The following is a 21570-nucleotide window of genomic DNA, read 5'->3' as shown; positions in this document are numbered from 1 at the left end:
AAATTGTCAATATCAAGAATTAAAGATGAGACACCATTACATATCCTACAGACAGTAAAAGAATAATAATGAAAACATTATTAAAACTTTATGAAAATAAATTAAATGACTTAGATGAAATGGGCAAAGTCCTTGAAAGACACAAATTACCGAAGCTTACTAAAGAAAAAATACCATGAATAGTTCTATATCTATTAAAAATTTGAATTTGTAATTAAAAACTTTCCCAAAAAGAAAACTCCAGGCCCAGATGATTTCCCTTCCAAATTTCACTCATTATTTAAGAAAGGAAGAATAGTTCAATGGAAACTCTTCTAGACAGTAGCAAAGGAGTAAATACTTCCCAACTCATTCTGTGAGGCTGGAAATATCCTGGTACTAAAATCAGACAAGGGCATTAAAGAAAAAATAAAGTCCAATGATGTTCATGAATACTGATGTGAAAATTCTTAACAAAATTTCATCTAAATACATCCAACGATGTGTAAAAGGGATAATATATTATGATCAAATGGAGTTTATTTCAGGAGCAGCTGGTTCATTTAACACTCAAAGATCAATCAATGTGATTCACCGTATTAACCAACATAATGGGGAAAACTATCTCAATAGATAGAGAAAAAGCATTTGACAAAATTTAACATCTATAGAAGGAAACTTTCTCAGCCTGATAAAGGGCATAGATGAAAAACCTAAAACTAACATCACACATAATGGTGAAAGTACTAAACTGTTTAGTGTTTTTATGGTAAAGCAGCAAGTTAAAGAAGCATTTCATTCCTTAACTTGCTCAGCTAGGTGGAACTGTAATTTCCTTGCTCCGTTTTGTGACATGAAACTTTTTAATGCTATTTTATTGTGATGGGATCATGCCTATTACCTAAGGTAGGCTTTGCCATCTGTGAAAACTCAGTAAATGGAAAGCTAAAAAATTTTTTAAAACACATTATACATTGGGAACAAGAAAAGCATGTCCATTCTCACCACTTCTAGTTAACATTTTTTTTTAACTTCTCAAGTAGGTTTTACTATTTGTTGAAGATATTCTCTGTGCCATATTTATAAACATAAATTTAATATACAATTGTCATACAATAATAAAAATAAATACTTTTTACTCTTTATCAAATGAATGTTTTCTTAAGAAAATTCAAGGGATGTTTTCAAGAATAGTTCTCATCTTGCCAGCAAGCTTTTTGTGGCAACCTAATTTTTTTAATTGAGGTATAGTTTATTTACAATATTATATGTTTTGCATGTACAACATAATGATTCTCAATTGTTAAAGATTATACTCCATTTATAATTATTATAAAATGTTGGCTATATTCCTTGTGCTGTATAATATATCCTTGTATCTTATTCTATTTAACATCTAACTGGAAATTTTAGACCATGCAATAGGCAAGAAAAAGAAAATAAAAAGGATACAGATTGAATATGAAGAAATAAAACTATCCTTATTTGCAGACAACATGTGTGTGGAAAGTCCCAAAGAGTCTACCAAAAAACCTCCTAGAACTAATAAATGGTTTAGCACAGTTGCAAAATACAAAAATCGATTGTATTTCTGTATACTAGCAATAAACCATTAAAAATTGAAATGAAAACCAATAACAATTAAAATAGCATCAAAAATATGAAATTCTTAATATATATCTGACAAAAATGTACAAGACCTGTGCACTGAAAGCTACAAAACATTTCTGAGAGAAATTATAAAAGACCTAAATAACTGGAATGATATACCATGTTCATGGATCACAAGACTAAGTATTATTAAGATTTCAGTTTTCCCCAAGTTAATCAATGGATTCAGTACATGACCTATCAAAATGTCACCAGGTGTTCTGAAGGAATTGACAAGGTGATTCTAAAATAAATTGAAATGTAGAGAACCTATAATAATCAAACTTTTTTTTTAAAGAACAATTTGAATACCTATACTCCCTGATTTCAAGATTTACTACAAATCCACATTTACTAGTAATCAAGACAGTTGATTATTAGCATATACACACATACATACACACACACACCAGCACACCATTACATAACAAAAGATCAGAATAGAGAGTCTGGAAATAGGTTCAACATGTATGGTCAATTGATTTTCAACAAAGGCAGTTCAATGAGATAAGTGTAAACTTTTTACCCAGCAGTGTTTAAACAGTTGGATATCCATATGGAAAAAAATTCTTTGACTCTTAATCTCACACCCTATGTTAAAATCAACTCAAAATGGATTTATTTATGTAAAATTCTAGAAAATGCAAACTACAATAATCTCTAGTGACAGAAAGCAGATCAGTAGTTGCCTGGGAACAAAGTGGGAAGCATGAATTATAAAGAGGCGTGAGGAAACTTTTGGGAATGATAGATATGTACATTATTTTGATTGTGGTAGTGGTTTCATGTATGTATATGTATGTGTGTGTATATATATATATATAATCATATAGTACAATAAACAGCATATATTTAAAGTGTAAGTCAATTATGTCTCAGTAACACTATTAAATAACTTTACTGTGTAAAGGCATTTGCTCTATTTTGTGTCATTCCATTGTATTTGGGGATATAAAATATAATACTAAGGAACCTTTTTGACCTGCTCAGTACACAGGTCTTGTACTTTTTTGTCAAATGTGTGCCTAAAAATTTGAAATGCCTAAGTACTTCCCCAGTCACACACTCGCTTCTATTTTTCAGATTGAATATGAACACAGAGCACCAGAGTGCCGTCTGGGTCTGAAGGAAGGCCGTCCATTCTCAGGGGTCACTGCATGTTTGGACTTCTGTGCTCATGCCCATAGAGACTTGCACAACATGCAGAATGGCAGCACATTGGTAAGTGGTGCTGAGGAGAGCTTAGCAGCATGTCCTGTTGAAGAGTAGAGGACTGGAAGTTAGCAGCATTTAGAGTAATATGTTTTCTGCCGGTGTCCCTGCAGAGAACAGTGTTTTCATGAATGATTGCTATTGCAAGGTGACATTGTTTTGCATAACTAGTACTCTCATAACAGGTTGGCATGTCACATTAGTGGAAAACTGTATTGACAAGCATGTGAAAATCATGGAAATTCTTGGTGCTAATCTAAACCAGTGACTAAGCCTCGCCAGCTACAATCAGGTGCCCAAAAAACTTCTTTCAAAATTCACTGTCAGATATCTAGTAGGTTATAATCAGTTAAGCAAAAAGCCACATATGAGCTAAGGTACCAGTCCAGCTTGCAGAGAAAAGTATAAATGAAAAATGCATCATCGATGTCACACCAACTACTACAGAAGGTTCAAAGTGCAAAAGAACCCATTGTAACTACATACTACAGTGGGTAAAATGGATTGGTCCTTGTATTTGAAGGCTTAGGTAAGGGGAGAAAATGGATCCGTCTTGGGGGGAGCAATGTTGCATACCATCAAAACCCAGGGTGTGGCCTTGCACCTAAAGAGATGACTCAGAGTGGAGATAAAGAATGAAAAAGCTCAGAGACTTCCGGGTAAGATGGCGGAAGAGTAAGACGCAGAGATCACCTTCCTCCCCACGGATACACCAGAAATACAGCTACACGTGGAACAACTCCTACAGAACACCTACTGAACGCTGGCAGAAGACCCCAGACCTCCCAAAAGGCAAGAAACCCCCCACATACCTGGGTAGAGCAAAGCGGAGAGATCCCCACACAGAGGATCGGTGCCGAGCGGCACTCACCAGCCCGAGAGGCTTGTCTGCTCGCCCGCCGGGCGTGCAGCGCTGGAAGCTGAGGCTCGGGCTTCGGTCGGAGCGCAGGGAGAGGACTGGGGCTGGCGGCGAGAACTCAGCCTGAAGGGGGCTAATGTGCCACAGCTAGCCGGCAGGGAGTCCGGGAAAACTCTGGAGCTGCCGAAGAGGCAAGAGACTTTTTCTTCCCTCTTGGTTTCCTGGTGCGCGAGGAGAGGGGATTAAGAGCGCTGTTTAAAGGGGCTCCACAGACGGGCGCGAGTCGCGACTGAAAGCGCGGAGCCCAGAGACGGGCGTGGGACGCTGGGGCTGCTGCTGCCGCCGCCAAGAAGCCTGTGTGCGAGCGCAGGTCACTGCCCACACCGCCCTTCCGGGAGCCTGTGCAGCCCGCCACTGCCGGGGTCCCGGGATCCAGGGGCGGCTTCCCTGGGAGAACGCACGGCGCGCCTCGGGCTGGTGCAACATCACGCCGACCTCTGCCGCTGCAGGCTCGCCCCGCACTCCGTGCCCCTCCCTCCCGCCCGGCCTGAGTGAGCCAGAGTCCCCGAAGAGGCTGCTCCTTTAACCCTGTCCTGTCTGAGCGAAGAACAGACGCCCTCCGGCGACCTACACGCAGAGGCGGGGCCAAATCCAAAGCTGAGACCCAGGAGCTGTGAGAACAAAGAAGAGAAAGGGAAACCTCTCCCAGCAGCCTCAGAAGCAGCGGATTAAAGCTCCACAATCAACTTGATGTACCCTGCATCTGTGGAATACATGAATAGACAACACATCATCCCAAATTGAGGAGCCCGGAGTCAGTGCTGTGCCTCTGAGGTGGGAGAGCCAACTTCAGGACACTGGTCCACAAGAGACCTGCCAGCTCCACATAATATCAAACGGCAAAAATCTTCCAGAGATCTCCATCTCAACACCAGCACCCAGCTTCACTCAACGACCAGCAAGCTACAGTGCTGGACACCCTAAGCCAAACAACTAGCAAGACAGGAACACAACGCCACCCATTAGCAGAGAGGTGGCCTAAACTCATAAAAAGTCTGCAGACACCCCAAAACACACCACCAGACATGGACCTGCCCACCAGAAAGACAAGATCCAGCCTCATCCACCAGAACACAGGCACTGGTTCCCTCCACCAGGAAGCCTACACAACCCACTAAACCAACCTTAGCCACTGGGGACAGACACCAAAAACAACGGGAACTACGAACCTGCAGCCTGCAAAAAGGAGACCCCAAACACAGTAACATAAGCAAAATGAGAAGACAGAAAAACACACAGCAGGAGAAGGAGCAAGATAAAAACCCACCAGATCTAACAAATGAAGAGGTAATAGGCAGTCTACCTGAAAAAGAATTCAGAATAATGATGGTAAAGATGATCCAAGATTCTATTTCCCAGATCCAAAATCTTGGAAATAGAATAGACAAAATGCAAGAAACAGTTAACAAGGACCTAGAAGAACTAAAGATGAATCAAGCATCGATTAAAAACACAATACATGAAATAAAAAATACTCTAGATGGGATCAATAGCAGAATAACTGAGGCAGAAGAACGGATAAGTGAGGTGGAAGATAAAATAGTGGAAATAACTGCTGCAGAGCAAAATAAAGAAAAAAGAATGAAAAGAACAGAGGACAGTCTCAGAGACCTCTGGGACAACATTAAACGCACCAACATTCGAATTATAGGGGTTCCAGAAGAAGAAGAGAAAAAGAAAGGGACTGAGAAAATATTTGAAGAGATTATAGTTGAAAACTTCCCTAATATGGGAAAGGAAATAGTTAATCAAGTCCAGGAGGCACAGAGAGTCCCATACAGAATAAATCCAAGGAGAAATACGCCAAGACACATATTAATCAAACTGTCAAAAATTAAACACAAAGAAATCATATTAAAAGCAGCAAGGGAAAAACAACAAATAACACACAAGGGAATCCCCATCAGGTTAACAGCTGATCTCTCAGCAGAAACTCTACAAGCCAGAAGGGAGTGGCAGGACATAATTAAAGTGATGAAGGAGAAAAACCTGCAACCAAGATTACTCTACCCAGCAAGGATCTCATTCAGATTTGATGGAGAAATTAAAACGTTTACAGACAAGCAAAAGCTGAGAGAGTTCAGCACCACCAAACCAGCTTTACAACAAATGCTAAAGGAACTTCTCTAGGCAAGAAACACAACAGAAGGAATATACCTACAATAACGAACCCAAAGCAATTAAGGAAATGGGAATAGGAACATACATATCAATAATTACCTTAAATGTAAATGGACTAAATGCTCCCACCAAAAGACACAGAGTGGCTGAATGGATACAAAAACAAGACCCATATATATGCTGTCTACAAGAGACCCACTTCAGACCTAGAGACACATACAGATTGAAAGTAATAAGGGGATGGAAAAAGATATTCCATGCAAATGGAAATCAAAAGAAAGCTGGAGTAGCAATTCTTATATCAGACAAAATAGACTTTAAAATAAAGACTATTAGAAGAGACAAAGAAGGACACTACATAATGATAAAGGGATCGATCCAAGAAGAAGATATAACAATTGTAAATATTTATGCACCCAACATAGGAGCACCTCAATACATAAGGCAAATACTAACAGCCATAAAAGGGGAAATCCACAGTAACACAATCATAGTAGGGGACTTTAACACCCCACTTTCACCAATGGACAGATCATCCAAAATGAAAATAAATAAGGAAACCCAAGCTTTAAATGATACATTAAACAAGATGGACTTAGTTGATATTTATAGGACATTCCATCCAAAAACAACAGAATACACATTTTTCTCAAGTGCTCATGGAACATTCTCCAGGATAGATCATATCTTGGGTCACAAATCAAGCCTTGGTAAATTTAAGAAAATTGAAATTGTATCAAGTATCTTTTCCGACCACAATGCTATGAGACTAGACATCAATTACAGGAAAAGATCTGTAAAAAATACAAACACATGGAGGCTAAACAATACACTACTCAATAACGAAGTGATCACTGAAGAAATCAAAGAGGAAATTAAAAAATACCTAGAAACAAATGACAATGGAGACACGATGACCCAAAACCTATGGGATGCAGCAAAAGCAGTTCTAAGGGGGAAGTTTATAGCAATACAATCCCACCTTAAGAAACAGGAAACATCTCGAGTAAACAACCTGACCCTGCACCTAAAGCAATTAGAGAAAGAAGAACAAAAGACCCCCAAAGTTAGCAGAAGGAAAGAAATCATAAAGATCAGATCAGAAATAAATGAAAAAAAAATGAAGGAAACGATAGCAAAGAGCAACCAAACTAAAAGCTGGTTCTTTGAGAAGATAAACAAAATTGACAAACCATTAGCCAGACTCATCAAGAAAAGAAGGGAGAAGACTCAAATCAATACAATTAGAAATGAAAAAGGAGAAGTAACAACTGACACTGCAGAAATACAAAAGATCATGAGAGATTACTATAAGCAACTCTATGCCAATAAAATGGACAACCTGGAAGAAATGGACAAATTCTTAGAAATGCACAACCTGCCAAGACTGAATCAGGAAGAAATAGAAAATATGAACAGACCAATCACAAGCACTGAAATTGAAACTGTGATAAAAAATCTTCCAACAAACAAAAGCCCAGGACCAGATGGCTTCACAGGCGAATTCTATCAAGCATTTAGAGAAGAGCTAACACCTATCCTTCTGAAACTCTTCCAAAATATAGCAGAGGGAGGAACACTCCCAAACTCATTCTACGAGGCCACCATCACCTTGATACCAAAACCAGGCAAGGATGTCACAAAGAAAGAAAACTACAGGCCAATATCACTGATGAACATAGATGCAAAAATCCTCAACAAAATACTAGCAAACAGAATCCAACAGCACATTAAAAGGATCATACACCATGATCAAGTGGGGTTTATTCCAGGAATGCAAGGATTCTTCAATATACGCAAATCAATCAACGTGATACACCATATTAACAAACTGAAGGAGAAAAACCATATGATCATCTCAATAGATGCAGAGAAAGCTTTCGACAAAATTCAACACCCATTTATGATAAAAACCCTGCAGAAAGTAGGCATAGAGGGAACTTTCCTCAACATAATAAAGGCCATATAGGACAAACCCACAGCCAGCATCGTCCTCAATGGTGAAAAACTGAAACCATTTCCACTAAGATCAGGAACAAGACAAGGTTGCCCACTCTCACCACTCTTATTCAACCTAGTTTTGGAAGTTTTAGCCACAGCAATCAGAGAAGAAAGGGAAATAAAAGGAATCCAAATCGGAAAAGAAGAAGTAAAGCTGTCACTGTTTGCAGATGACATGATACTATACATAGAGAATCCTAAAGATGCTACCAGAAAACTACTAAAGTTAATCAATGAATTTGGTCAAGTTGCAGGATACAAAATTAATGCACAGAAATCTCTGGCATTTCTATATACTAATGATGAAAAATCTGAAAGTGAAATCAAGGAAACACTTCCATTTACCATTGCAACAAAAAGAATAAAATATCTAGGAATAAACCTACCTAAGGAGACAAAACACCTGTATGCAGACAATTATAAGACACTGATGAAAGAAATTAAAGATGATACAAATAGATGGAGAGATGTACCATGTTCTTGGATTGGAAGAATCAACATTGTGAAAATGACTCTACTACCCAAAGCAATCTACAGATTCAATGCAATCCCTATCAAACTACCACTGGCATTTTTCACAGAACTAGAACAAAAAAATTCACAATTTGTATGGAAACACAAAAGACCCCGAATAGCCAAAGCAATCTTGAGAACGAAAAATGGAGCTGGAGGAATCAGGCTCCCTGACTTCAGACTATACTACAAAGCTACAGTAATCAAGACAGTATGGTACTGGCACAAAAACAGAAAGATAGATCAATGGAACAGGATAGAAAGCCCAGAGTTAAACCCACGGACATATGGTCACCTTATCTTTGATAAAGGAGGCAGGAATGTACAGTGGAGAAAGGACAGTCTCTTCAATAAGTGGTGCTGGGAAAACTGGACAGGGACATGTAAAAGTATGAGATTAGATCACTCCCTAACACCATACACAAAAATGGATTAAAGACCTAAATGTAAGGCCAGACACTATCAAACTCTTAGAGGAAAACATAGGCAGAACACTCTATGACATGAATCACAGCAAGATCCTTTTTGACCCACCTCCTAGAGAAATGGAAATAAAGACAAAAATAAACACATGGGACCTAATGAAACTTCAAAGCTTTTGCACAGCAAAGGAAACCATAAACAAGACCAAAAGACAACCCTCAGAATGGGAGAAAATATTTGCAAATGAAGCAACTGACAAAGGATTAATCTCCAAAATTTATAAGCAGCTCATGCAGCTCAATAACAAAAAAACAAACAACCCAATCCAAAAATGGGCAGAAGACCTAAATAGACATTTCTCCACAGAAGATATACAGACTGCCAACAAACACATGAAAGGATGCTCAACATCTTTACTCATTAGAGAAATGCAAATCAAAACTACAATGAGATATCATCTCACACCAGTCAGAATGGCCATCATCAAAAAATCTAGAAACAATAAATGCTGGAGAGGGTGTGGAAAAAAGGGAACACTCTTGCACTGCTGGTGGGAATGTGAATTGGTACAGCCACTATGGAGAACGGTATGGAGGTTCCTTAAAAAACTACAAATAGAACTACCATATGACCCAGCAATCCCACTACTGGGCATATACCCTGAGAAAACCATAATTCAAAAAGAGACATGTACCAAAATGTTCATAGCAGCCCTATTTACAATAGCCCGGAGATGGAAACAACCTAAGTGTCCATCATCGGATGAATGGATAAAGAAGATGTGGCACATATATACAATGGAATATTACTCAGCCATAAAAAGAAATGAAATTGAGCTATTTGTAATGAGGTGGATAGACCTAGAGTCTGTCATACAGAGTGAAGTAGGTCAGAAAGAGAAAGACAAATACTGTATGCTAACACATATATATGGAATTTAAGAAAAAAAAATGTCATGAAGAACATAGGGGTAAGACAGGAATAAAGACACAGACGTACTAGAGAATGGACTTGAGGATATGGGGAGGGGGAAGGGTAAGCTGTGACAAAGTGAAAGAGCGGCATGGACATATATACACTACCAAACGTAAGGTAGATAGCTAGTGGGAAGCAGCCGCATAGCACAGGGAGATCAGCTTGGTGCTTTGTGACTGCCTGGAGGGGTGGGATAGGGAGGGTGGGAGGGAGACGCAAAAGGGAGGGGATATGGAAACATATGTATATGTATAACTGATTAAATTTGTAAAAAAAAAATAATAAAGTCTGATGAGAAACAAACAAAAAAAAAAGAATGAAAAAGCTCAAGTACAGAAACTATAAATTAATCAACCTAATGAGTTATCAACGTGGATACAGGTGTAATTGAGGAAGATGACCAATGAGACCTAACATGGAAAATAGAAGGCAGGCACTATAGTTAAATTATAGTGTAGAAAAGAATTCAGAGAGATAGTAGGCAGTAGTGGAATTAATTCGAGGAGTCTGGTGTGAAATTTTTGTTGAGAAACGAAGGTATTGGATTAATGGTCTAGAGCAGGGGCTGGAAAAGTTTTCTGTTAAAAGCTTTGCAGGCCACGTAGGATCTCTGTCATATTCTTTGTTTGGGATTTTTTCAATAAAAAGTTCTTTAAAAAATGCAAAAAATAGGGGCCTCCCTGGTGGCGCAGTGGTTGAGAGTCCGCCTGCCGATGCAGGGGATGCGGGTTCGTGCCCCGGTCTGGGAGGATCCCATGTGCCGCGGAGCGGCTGGGCCCGTGAGCCACGGCCGCTGGGCCTGCGCGTCCGGAGCCTGTGCTCCGCAGCGGGAGAGGCCACAACAGTGAGAGGCCCGCTTACCGCAAAAAGAAAAAAATAAATAAATAAAAAAAAAATGCAGAAAATACATTCTTAGTTCACTGGCCATACAGAAACAGGCTGCAAGGCAGTTTGGCCACAGGCCCTAGTTTGCTGATTTCTGATTCAGGAGACCAAACATGAGACTTATCATCCACAATATCTAACACCGTCACTCATCAGGTATCGAACACCTGCTCATTATTTGGAGCCTCTGCTAGATTCTGGGAAGTAGAAGAAATAAATGATAGCTGGAGCTATAGTAGGTCTTGAAGATAACCAGGTTTTTCTCCAGCAAGGTGATGGAGAGTGGGCAGAGGATGAGAAAGTTTTTGAATGAAGGGGAATTTGTCTCTGATAGGTCACAGGTTCTGTGAGGTGAAATGGAAAGCAGCACTAGAGAGGTAGAAGCGAGTAGGGATAAATTGTGGGAAAAGATGACAAGTGCTCAGAGGCAAGGATTTGGGAAGACTTATGTGTACAAAGTGAAACGCTCATTTTAATACCATTGCATGTTAAACTTATTTATAAAGGTAAATCTAATATAATCATCACATTCCTTTCAAGAGTATCTTTCAATGATTTTGTATTACCTTGGGTTTTAAATAACTGTGGTCGCATTTTCTCCATTAATTAAAAACACTAAATACTAAAAGCTAGTATTTTAAAACCAACACTCTTTCATCAAAGCCAATGTGATTGTGGCCAACAAAAGAAAAAAAGTACTATCAAATTATCAAAGCAGCAGAAGTAGCTTTTTTTTTTCTTTTCAGAAGAGAAATGACTGAGAAGAGAAACAATAAATTAGATTTCATAAAGTACAGAGGAGGGAAAAGAAAGGTAGAAGCAGTGTTAACTTACATATTACCTGTATCAATCAAATCTTCAATTTTACATTATTTAGATTTCACTTTGGTATCCTGTGGAAATTTCTTAAACACAGTTAAGGAGAGTTAGCTGTGAGGAAAGATGTGAAATCTCTTTGTGTACAAAGTATGAGATGAGGCGAATGTGATGTTAACAAAAGCAGAAGAAGTCATTTGGTAGAGGAAACTTGTAGCTTCTTTTTGAAGCTTCTTCCCTTAGTCAGAAATGTATGTGAAGAACAGGGTCACTGCAGGTAACAGTTCCTGATAGATTCCAAAAAAAAAAAAGTCAACATGAACTTGTTTATCTTGATGTACATCTTGATGCAATTTTCATTAATAACAGACAATCATGGCTTTATGGTAACAAACCAATCTGGTCCAGTAGGCCAGCACCACAAATCTAAATACTGTGAAGGGAAAACACATGCACACATATACCAGCTGTCATCTGGACTGAAACTGAGTCTGTGCTGTCTTATTTCCCTACCAGGTATGCACCCTCACTAGAGAAGACAATCGAGAAATTGGAGGAAAACCTGAGGATGAGCAGCTCCATGTTCTGCCTCTCTACAAAGTCTCTGATGTGGATGAGTTTGGGAGTGTAGAAGCTCAGGAGGAGAAAAAACGAAATGGTGCCATTCAGGTACTGAGTTCTTTTCGACGGAAAGTCAGGATGTTAGCAGAGCCAGTCAAGACATGCCGACAGAGGAAACTAGAAGCCAAGAAAGCTGCAGCTGAAAAGCTTTCCTCTTTGGAGAACAGCACAAATAAGAACGAAAAGGAAAAGTCAGCCTCCTCTCGTACAAAACAGATCGAAAATGGAAGCCAGGTGAAACAGTTGGCAGGTAAATTTAATGTGAAGCATTGTAGATATATGTGTTACGTGACACTTATTTTAAAAATGAACATTGTTAACTTTGGAAGATTATGTTCAATCATGGTCTTAGTTCTGTACTGGAATTTTCTCTAAAGTAGCAAGGCCCAGGCTTTGTTCTTGGAGATGGTAGTGAGGTGTGGCATCAGCCCCAGTGTGAGGGAGAAGTTTGGATTTTATTCTATAATAAATGGCAAAGTTTTATGGTAAGTGATATGGTGAAATTGGTGTTAATCCATCAACGACAGACAAGCCAAATTAGAGGTAGAGGAACTAATAGTTTGGAGATTGATGCAGTAAACCAAGAGTGAAGTAATAAGAGCTTGAGTTTTGGTGGTAGCAATGAAGATATAGCATAAGATGACAGAAGCAAATTCTTCCAAAATGATTATCAATACGTTAGTGACAAACCATTAGAATGAAGGAGAAAAAATATTTAAGGATGACTCCCAAGTTATAAGCCTAGATAATTAAAACAGTACTATTTATTGAGGTAAGTTTGAAAATAAGATTTATGAGGGAAGGGCAGGAGAATAAGATACCTTTCTTTAGCCATGTTGAGTCTGAGGTTTACGAGGGGAATCCACATATAGCTCTTAAAAAGCTTTTACCCATCAAAATAGATCACATCTGTAGTAGTAGCAATAGAGCATTATTTATCAATGATAGTGGATATTCTGTTTCTTGCTTTATCTACAGTTAATACTCTAAAAAGAGAAATCATACAATGTGATGTCCATATCCAAATTTCAGAGATGGTATTGGCCTAGCCATTAACAAAAGAAAAATGCATATCTTTTGCATTAGTGTAATGCTCTGCTTAGAACCAACCGTCTTTGCTTCACAAGGTCAAATCTCCCTACTGATTGATTTTGAAGCTCAGGGATAAAACTAAGTAATTTAGAATAATATGTCAAAGATGTTTAATAGATATTTGTTGATTGGTTGACTTACACTAAGAGAAGTAAATCCTATCCACTCCCTGATATCTCTTTTAAGTTAGCTATAAAGTACAATCAGTTAGAACTTTGTGTCTAGTTCCTTCTAACTGGCCTCTGCAGTGATTGTTTCAGTTCTCAGGACTGCCACTGCGGCTCCATTTATCTGTTCTCATCTCATATTACTCTTTCTTTTAAGTGTGGTCATGAAACAGAAGTATGACTTTTAAAAGTTTCATTTACAAAGCTGTAAGTTCCTTTAAAGTTGTATCTACAACTGTGTAAATTTCCTTCCTGGAAAGCACGCTAATGAAATAGGGTTTGCCAATTGTATAAGGTGCTTTGGGTATTTAAATGAATGTCATTCTTTTACTCATAACATTGCTGAATCTTCCATAACAAATTTTTTGCTACATTACCTATTTAACATATTTGATTGCATGCCAGGCAATGGAGAAATAAAGTAAAATAAGACATGGTCCTTTCCCTCAAGGGACTACTTTGCAGTGAGGTGAGGAGGGGACTAAAAATGGATAATTCCAGTACATTATGACTGTTGCTTTATCTGACTGATGTTTGCAGTGGCTATGACAAAGTATTACAAAAGCACTAGAAGTTGGGTTTATAGACGGCTTCCTTGAGGAAGTGATAACTATGTCAAGGAAGGGCAGGGAGATGGGGAGGAGGGGGCAGGGCACTTCAAGTAGAGAGTGTGGCTTGATCAAATGCGCAGAAGCTCCAGAGAACACGATGCTCTCAATGGAATGGCTTTTGGATGTTTTATTACATTTTTCACCATTTACCAAAATGTACTGCTGTGTGCTCTGCCATTTTATTTCTAATGCTCTAGACACAAAAAATTGTGCCAGACAGTGATTAGAGAGCTGTGACATTGCTCTTGTCCTCGTGTGATGGGTGTTGCATAATTCTAGTGATGGTTCTCACATACATGTAGACATCCTCACTAGTTCTCATAAAGTGCTGATCGAGCATGTTTGTCCTTGCTCTCTCTTATCCTGTCCACAGAACTTCTGCGACTTTCAGGACCAGTCATGCAGCAGCCCCAGCCCCAATTGCAGAAGCAGCTTCCACAGCCACAGAAGCAGCCACCACAGCTGCAGCAGCCACATCACCCCTTCACTGATAACCCTCAGTCAGAGTCTGTCAGCTCTTACACTTCTTCTGGATCCACCAGTCTATACACGAGAAGGCCCAATCCAGTTAGTCCTTATCCAAGCTCTTCACACACTTCAGATATTTATGGAGGCGCCAACCCTATGAACCTCTATTCCACCTCATCCCAAGCTGCAGGTTCATATTTGAATTCTTCTAATCCCATGAGCCCCTACCCTGGGCTTTTGAATCAGAATAACCAATATCCATCATCATATCAATGCAATGGAAACATATCAATGGACAAGTGCTCCCAATATCTGGGTTCCTATTCTCCCCAGTCTCAGCCCATGGATCTATACAGGTATCCAAACCAAGATCCTCTGTCTAAGCTAAATCTACCACCCATCCATACGCTTTACCAGCCGAGGTTCGGAAATAGCCAGAGTTTTACTTCTAAGTACTTAGGTTACGGAAACCAAAATATGCAAGGAGATGCCTTCAGCAGTTGTACTCTTAGACCAAATGTACACCATGTAGGTACATTTCCTCCTTATTCCGCTCATGAGATGGATGGCCACTTCATGGGGGCTGCCTCTCGATTACCACCCAATCTGAGCAATCCAAACACAGACTATAAAAATGGTGAGCATCACCCATCTTCTCATTTAATCCATAACTACAGTGCAGCTCCGAGCATGTTCAACAGCTCTCTTCATGCCCTGCATCTCCCAAACAAGGAGAATGACATGCTCTCCCACACAGCAAATGGGTTATCTAAGACGCTTCCAGGTCTTAACCATGATGAAACTGCTTCTGTCCAAGAAGGCTTCCACAAAGTACACGATGCTGTCAGTCAGGAAAAGCAGCCTTGTGCTGCTGAGGACAATGACGAGGTCTGGTCTGATAGCGAGCAGAGCTTCCTGGACCCTGACATTGGGGGAGTGGCTGTGGCTCCGACTCACGGGTCCATTCTCATCGAGTGTGCAAAGCGCGAGCTGCATGCCACAACCCCTTTAAAGAATCCCAACAGGAATCACCCCACCAGGATCTCACTCGTCTTTTACCAGCACAAGAGCATGAATGAGCCAAAACATGGCTTGGCGCTCTGGGAAGCCAAAATGGCCGAGAAAGCCCGCGAGAAAGAGGAGGAGTGTGAAAAGTATGGCCCAGACTATGTGCCTCAGAAAACCCACGGCAAAAAAGTGAAACGGGAGCCCACTGAGCCGCATGAACCTGCCGAGCCCACTTACCTGCGCTTCATCAAGTCCCTTGCCGAAAGGACCATGTCCGTGACCACAGACTCCACAGTAACTACATCTCCATACGCCTTCACTAGGGTCACGGGGCCTTACAACAGATACATATGATGTCGCCCCTTGTGTTGGTTACCTCATTTGAAAAGACCACAACCAATCTGTCCATAGTGTAGTTCTCATGATGTGGGCAGTGGGGAAAGGACACAGTATTCCTGACAAATGTGGTGAGATGAACCTCAGCTCACCAGCAAAGAAAGAGGTCATCTTACCATAGCACTTAATTTCCACTGACTCCTAAGTGGTCACAGATGGAATCTAGGCAAAAGACCAAAGCATTCTATGCAAAAAGAAGGTGGAGAAGAAAGTGTTCCACAATTTACATTTTTAAACACTGGTTCTATTATTGGATGAGATGATATTTAAATGTGATATTTTTCCCCCTTACAACTCTACACATCTGTGACCACTTTTAATAATACCAAGTTTGCATAGTCGTGGAACACAAATCAAACAAGTACTGTAGTATTACAGGGGCAGGAATCTTAAAATACCATCTGGTGCTGAATATACAATGTACTGAAATACTGGAATTATGGCTTTTTAACATGCGGTTTTTACTGTAATCTTAATATTAACTTTTATTTATCAAAATAGCTACAGGAAGCATAAATGAATAGACAGCAAAACACTGAATTTGTTTGGATGTTCTAAGAAATGGTGCTAAGAAAATGGTGTCTTTAACAGTTGAAAATTAATGCCTTTATATCATCAAGATGCTATCAGTGTACTGCAGTGCCCTTGAATCATGGGGGTACCTTTTCATTCAAGTTTTTAATCGTAATTACCTATTCTTACACAAGCTTAGTTTTTAAAGTGTGGACATTTTAAAGGCCTCTGGATTTTGCTCATCCAGTGAAGTCCTTGTAGGACAATAAACATATATATGTACATATATATATACACACAAATATGTATATGTGCACAAACATGTATATCTATAAATATTTTAAATGGTGTTTTAGAAGCACTTTGTCTACCTAAGCTTTGACAACTTGAACAATGCTAAGGTACTGAGACGTTAAAAAAAAAAAAAAGTTTACTTTCATTTTAGAATGCAAAGTTGATTTTTTTAAGGAAACAAAGAAAGCTTTTAAAATATTTTTGCTTTTAGCCATGCATCTGCTGATGAGCAATGTGTCCATTTTTATTATAGCCAGTTAAATCCAAAACGGGACTTATTGGATTCAAGGGAATACATTAGTCCACAAAATACATGTTTTCTGGTGCTCATCTCACATGCTATACTGTAAAACAGTTTTGTACAAAATTGTATGACAAGTTCATTGCTCAAATATGTAGAGTTTTATGAATTTTCTGTTAACTGCAGGTAGTGATTAACCGCATGCTACAGACTCAACAAAGCTAGTTCACTTAAGCAATGCTATTTTATGGATCTGTATGCTCTTCAGTGCTGCCTTTGTGTTGATAATTGTACATTGTGATGTTGTCATTTCTTAGCTTAAGTGTCCTCTTTACCAGGAAGATTGAGCAGACTGATGCCTGCATAAGATTAATAAACAGGGTTAGTTCCATGTGAATCTATTAATTAAAAGAAAAAAAAAAACAGGCAGCTGGTTTGCTGTGGTGGTTTTAAATCATTAATTTGTATAAAGAAGTGAAAGAGATGTATAGTAAGTAAATTAAATTGTAAACAAAACTTTTTTAACGCAATGCTTTAGTATTTTAGTACTGTAAAAAGAAATTAAATATATATATATATATATATATATATATATGGATTTGAAGCAGAATTCACATCATGATGGTGCTACTCAGCCTGCTATAAATATATCATAATGTGAGCTAAGAATTCATTAAAGGTTTGAGTGATGTTCCTATTTGTCATATACCTCAACACTAGTTTGGCAATAGGATATTGAACTGAGAGTGAAAGCTTATAGCATTGTGTACCATCATTTTTTTCCAAGTCTTTTTTTTATAAAAAAAAAAAAAAGCATACCTTTTTTCAATACTTGATTTCTTAGCAAGTATAACTTGAACTTCAACCTTTTGTTCTAAAAATTCAGGGATATTTCAGCTCATGTTCTCCTTATGCCAACATGTCACCTGTGTTTATGTAAAATTGTTGTAGGTTAATAAATATATTCTTTTTCAGGGATTTAACCCTTTTATTTTGAATCCCTCCTATTTTACTTGTATATGTCCTGATGTAACTAAAACTAATTTTGTAAATCTGTTGGCTCTTTTTATTGTAAAGAAAAGCATTTTAAGAGTTTGGAGAATCTTCTGACTGTTTCAAGCAGAAAAAAATTACATGAAAATAGAATGCACTGAGCTGATAAAGGGAAAATTGTAAGGCAGGAGTTTGGCAAGTGACTGTTGGCTAGAGTCCTTAACTCTCTAAATAAAGATGTTTTGATCCTGTAACCAATACAGGCACAGATCCATGAGGACTTCTCTACACAAACAAAACACTTAGGGGGATGGTGTGCAATCAACTGTACAATTATGTCTTAGTCTGTGTACATTTTTGCTTACTAACATTTCAAATAAATTCTTAATCAACAGAGGCCTTTGAGTTTTATTGGTCAAATCTTTATAACATGGCTTTTGTCTTTTAAAAAATTTCTCCAGTTTTTGGCTGTAATCAATTTACAGGCATTTCAAGAACATTTGTATTTGTCAAACTGCATGATTTTAATATTTTGCATATACCATATATCTAACCCCAAATATTTGATTACTTCATGCACATTTGTTGGTTTTGAGTCAGCCATCCCAATACGAGGGAATATTTGGTTTCTGTATCATCCACTGTCATTTGTCAAACTGCTGGCCAACAAGAGCAGGAAGTATAGTTCGGGGGTTTGAGGAGAGGTTAGGTAGGGAGGAAGAGAGGAAATTGAGTGGCATATTGTAAATATCAGATCTATAATTGTAAATATCAAACCTGCCTCAGAATGAATGGAAAGCAGATCTCCCATTTGCTTATATAGGAATATCAGGTTGACTATATAGCCATACTTGAAAATGCTTCTGAGTGGTGTCAACTTTACTTGAATGAATTTTTCATCTTGATTGACGCACAGTGGTGTACAGTTCACTTCTAAAGCTAGTGGTTAACTTGTGTAGGAAACTTTTGCAGTTTGACACTAATATAATGAATTCTGTGTGCATTTTTCTACGCTTTTTTAAAAAACAGTTTCATTTTCATGAGATGTTTGGTTGTCTATAAAAATCTGAGGATGGTTATAAATACTGTAAGTATTGTAATGTTATGAATGCAGGTTATTTGAAAGCGTTTATTATTATATCATTCCTGATAACGCTATGTGAGTGTTTTTAATAAAATTTATATTTATTTAATGCACTCTAAGTATTGTTGAAGTTTCTATTTACTGCCTGAATTACTGCCACCTCAGTGAGGCAAAAGGGAATGAAAAGAAATTGCTTTTTAAAGATACTTTGTAGATGGTGATTCTTAATAGTGAACTATAAGGTGACATCGAAATAATTAAGGCCAAAATATTTCTGTAGTTATTCAACTTTGTTTTCAAGCTTACTTGTTAGCCCCTTCACTTTGCATGTGTAGCCAGTGTAAGTCAGGAGTGGTGTAACAGCACTTCTGCTGACCACAGGCTGACCATCCCTCCTGGTGTAGAGTCTGAGGGCTATCGGTGACAGCAGGGACGCCAGGGTTGAGTTCATAGGTCTAAGGCCAGCCCTGCTCTCAGATTCTCATTGCCCTCTTCAAGTCCACCCTTCAAGGAAAATTCCTCTTCCTGTCTATCGGAAAGGCAGGCAATATTAGGCAATGGGAGTGGGAAGAGGTAGCCTGGGAGGCACCAGACAAATGTGCATGTCCTCACCCACCCCACATGGCTTCAGGGAGCCGGAGGCTAGATTGTCCTCTCTACTCCTTCCCCTGTCATGTCAATCACCCCTCACACAACCCCAGTGCACTCCTGCCGAAACACTTTCTAGAAACACAAGATATCAAACACAGTTACTAGTTCTACTTAGACTGAGTCTTCCAACCCTCACGCTGACCCCTTCCGAAATTGCTAGGGAAGTCATTTACATCATGCCTGAAGTAAGGGAATTCCCTTTCCCATACTTTTCTCTCTGTTCAGCCTGGGTCAAATAGTCATGCCTGAGCCCAGGAAATCTTTGAACTCATAGCCTGGGTGATTTCTCCAGCACTCTACTCAAAGCCAGGATGTTAAGAGGAGAAGCAACATCATCATTAAAAAACAGTGGTTCACCAATTTTTTTTTTTTAATTTCAACCCTCTGGGGGTGTTGTCAACACTCATTTCATGATCCATCCTCTGGTTGGACCTTGGGAACCTCCCACTCTTCACATTTGCTAGTCTCCACTGTGCAGGGCAAGGGGAATTTAAGGTTCTGTGAACACAAAAACTTTTCCTGCCAGGGCCCATCCAGATCCCACTAGTGGAGGCTGGTGATGCCAGTGCCCTGTAAATGAAGGTGCAGGCAGCCCTGCTGCTTCTAAGCCCGCAGGTGGAGAGGGGAGACAGCTGGCAATAACAAATGAGCCAGCATCACAAAGCTTTATTGACCCCTTGCCTCCTCTGGAAATAATTGCCGAGAATGAACCTTTTCATGCAAGCAGGCGTGCACACAGCTGCCCTGTCACACAGTACCACTTGCTCCTTTCCTTGGTCTCTTCAGTTGATCTATCCTAAAAACCCTCCCTCCCGCTTTGGGTAATTCGAACTTCTCTTCGACTCCTGCCTGATTCTGCTCTGTACCAAATCAGCTATGTAAGAACCAGATTCAGTGAGAAAAGACCTTATTCATCAAGGAAGCTTCTCCTCAAGCTTCAGAGAATTTTTATTTGGTTTTGTTGGTTTAAAGGCCACCTGGAGGTGAATGTCCAGCAAAAAAAAAAAAAAAAAAAAAAAGGAAAGTTTGGGGAGCATCTTTTCTTTCAAATCAATGCAGGGGGAGAGTGCGAGCCACATGAAACACTTGCTAACTAACTTCAGTCACTGGGCTTTGCGGTAAGGGGCGAGGTTACTTCCTCCCTGCCTTCTTCCCTCTCTCCGCTGAGAAACACTCTCTAGTTGTTAAAGTGGTGAGAAAACGTTCGCAAAAAAGCCTAGAAGAGAATTAACCGTAATTATAGATTATTTCAGTTTTACCAGCACTCCTAAGTTTTCGAAGAACAAAAATACTTTTATTCCCACATTTTTGAGGCCACGTGCCTGCATTTCCCTCTCTCTTACCAGGCAATTTCTCACAAATGTCTTTGCTTCTCTGGTACAACATTCATTCCCTCTTGAAAGGAGCCTCTCTTTTCCTTGCACACACGCTGCACGAGTATGCTTTCTTTGGGGGCTTCCTTTTATGCTTTTTCAAAAGGAATTTCTCGACTCACATTGACATTTTCCTCTCTAATCAATTCTTAATTCAAACTGAAATGAGATTTCTCCTTAGGTGATGAGTAAAATAGTAGTTACAGAGAGATACTCCACTTCTTCCCTACCCCCACAAGAAGGAATTCAGGTCATTTAAATTCACAGAATGAAGGACTTCTAGGCATATTCACCAAGCACTTGCTTTATATTCCTTGCACAGCATAGTCACAGTAATAGAAATCTGGGTGGTGTAGCTTGAAACTTGAAATGCCCCTGGTTCCCTAACCCCTCTCTCATGGGTAGCTCTTGACTGAGCTTTAAGAAACATGATGAAGTACCGGCAGAAGTGCAGCAGAAAGCACCTGGCTTTGGATGCAGTAGTTTTACTAGTTAAGCTTCATCTGTAAAAGTCCGTAAAATAGTACATTCCTCACAGGGACGTGGTAAGGATTAATGGGAATG

The 21570-nt window shown here is 39.2% G+C and overlaps 1 protein-coding gene across 1 annotated transcript in view; it reads left to right on the top strand.

The window, feature by feature from the left end:
- TET2 (tet methylcytosine dioxygenase 2) overlaps positions 1 to 19095 on the top strand; it is a 143973-nt gene extending 124878 nt beyond the window's left edge. Inside the window, exons 9-11 of the mRNA XM_082606896.1 lie at positions 2713 to 2850; positions 12011 to 12365; positions 14359 to 19095. Of these exons, the coding sequence (XP_082463022.1) occupies positions 2713 to 2850; positions 12011 to 12365; positions 14359 to 15815 (1950 nt within the window). The 3' untranslated portion in view covers positions 15816 to 19095. The remainder of the gene's footprint in view (positions 1 to 2712; positions 2851 to 12010; positions 12366 to 14358) is intronic.
- Positions 19096 to 21570: the final 2475 nt, after the last annotated feature.

Source organism: Mesoplodon mirus (genome assembly GCF_964341445.2).
Source record: "Mesoplodon mirus genome assembly, chromosome: 2".
In the NCBI taxonomy this organism is placed as follows: Eukaryota; Metazoa; Chordata; class Mammalia; order Artiodactyla; family Ziphiidae; genus Mesoplodon; species Mesoplodon mirus.
Note: the sequence above shows the minus strand (reverse complement) of the source record. Positions and strands in the feature narration are given on the sequence as shown.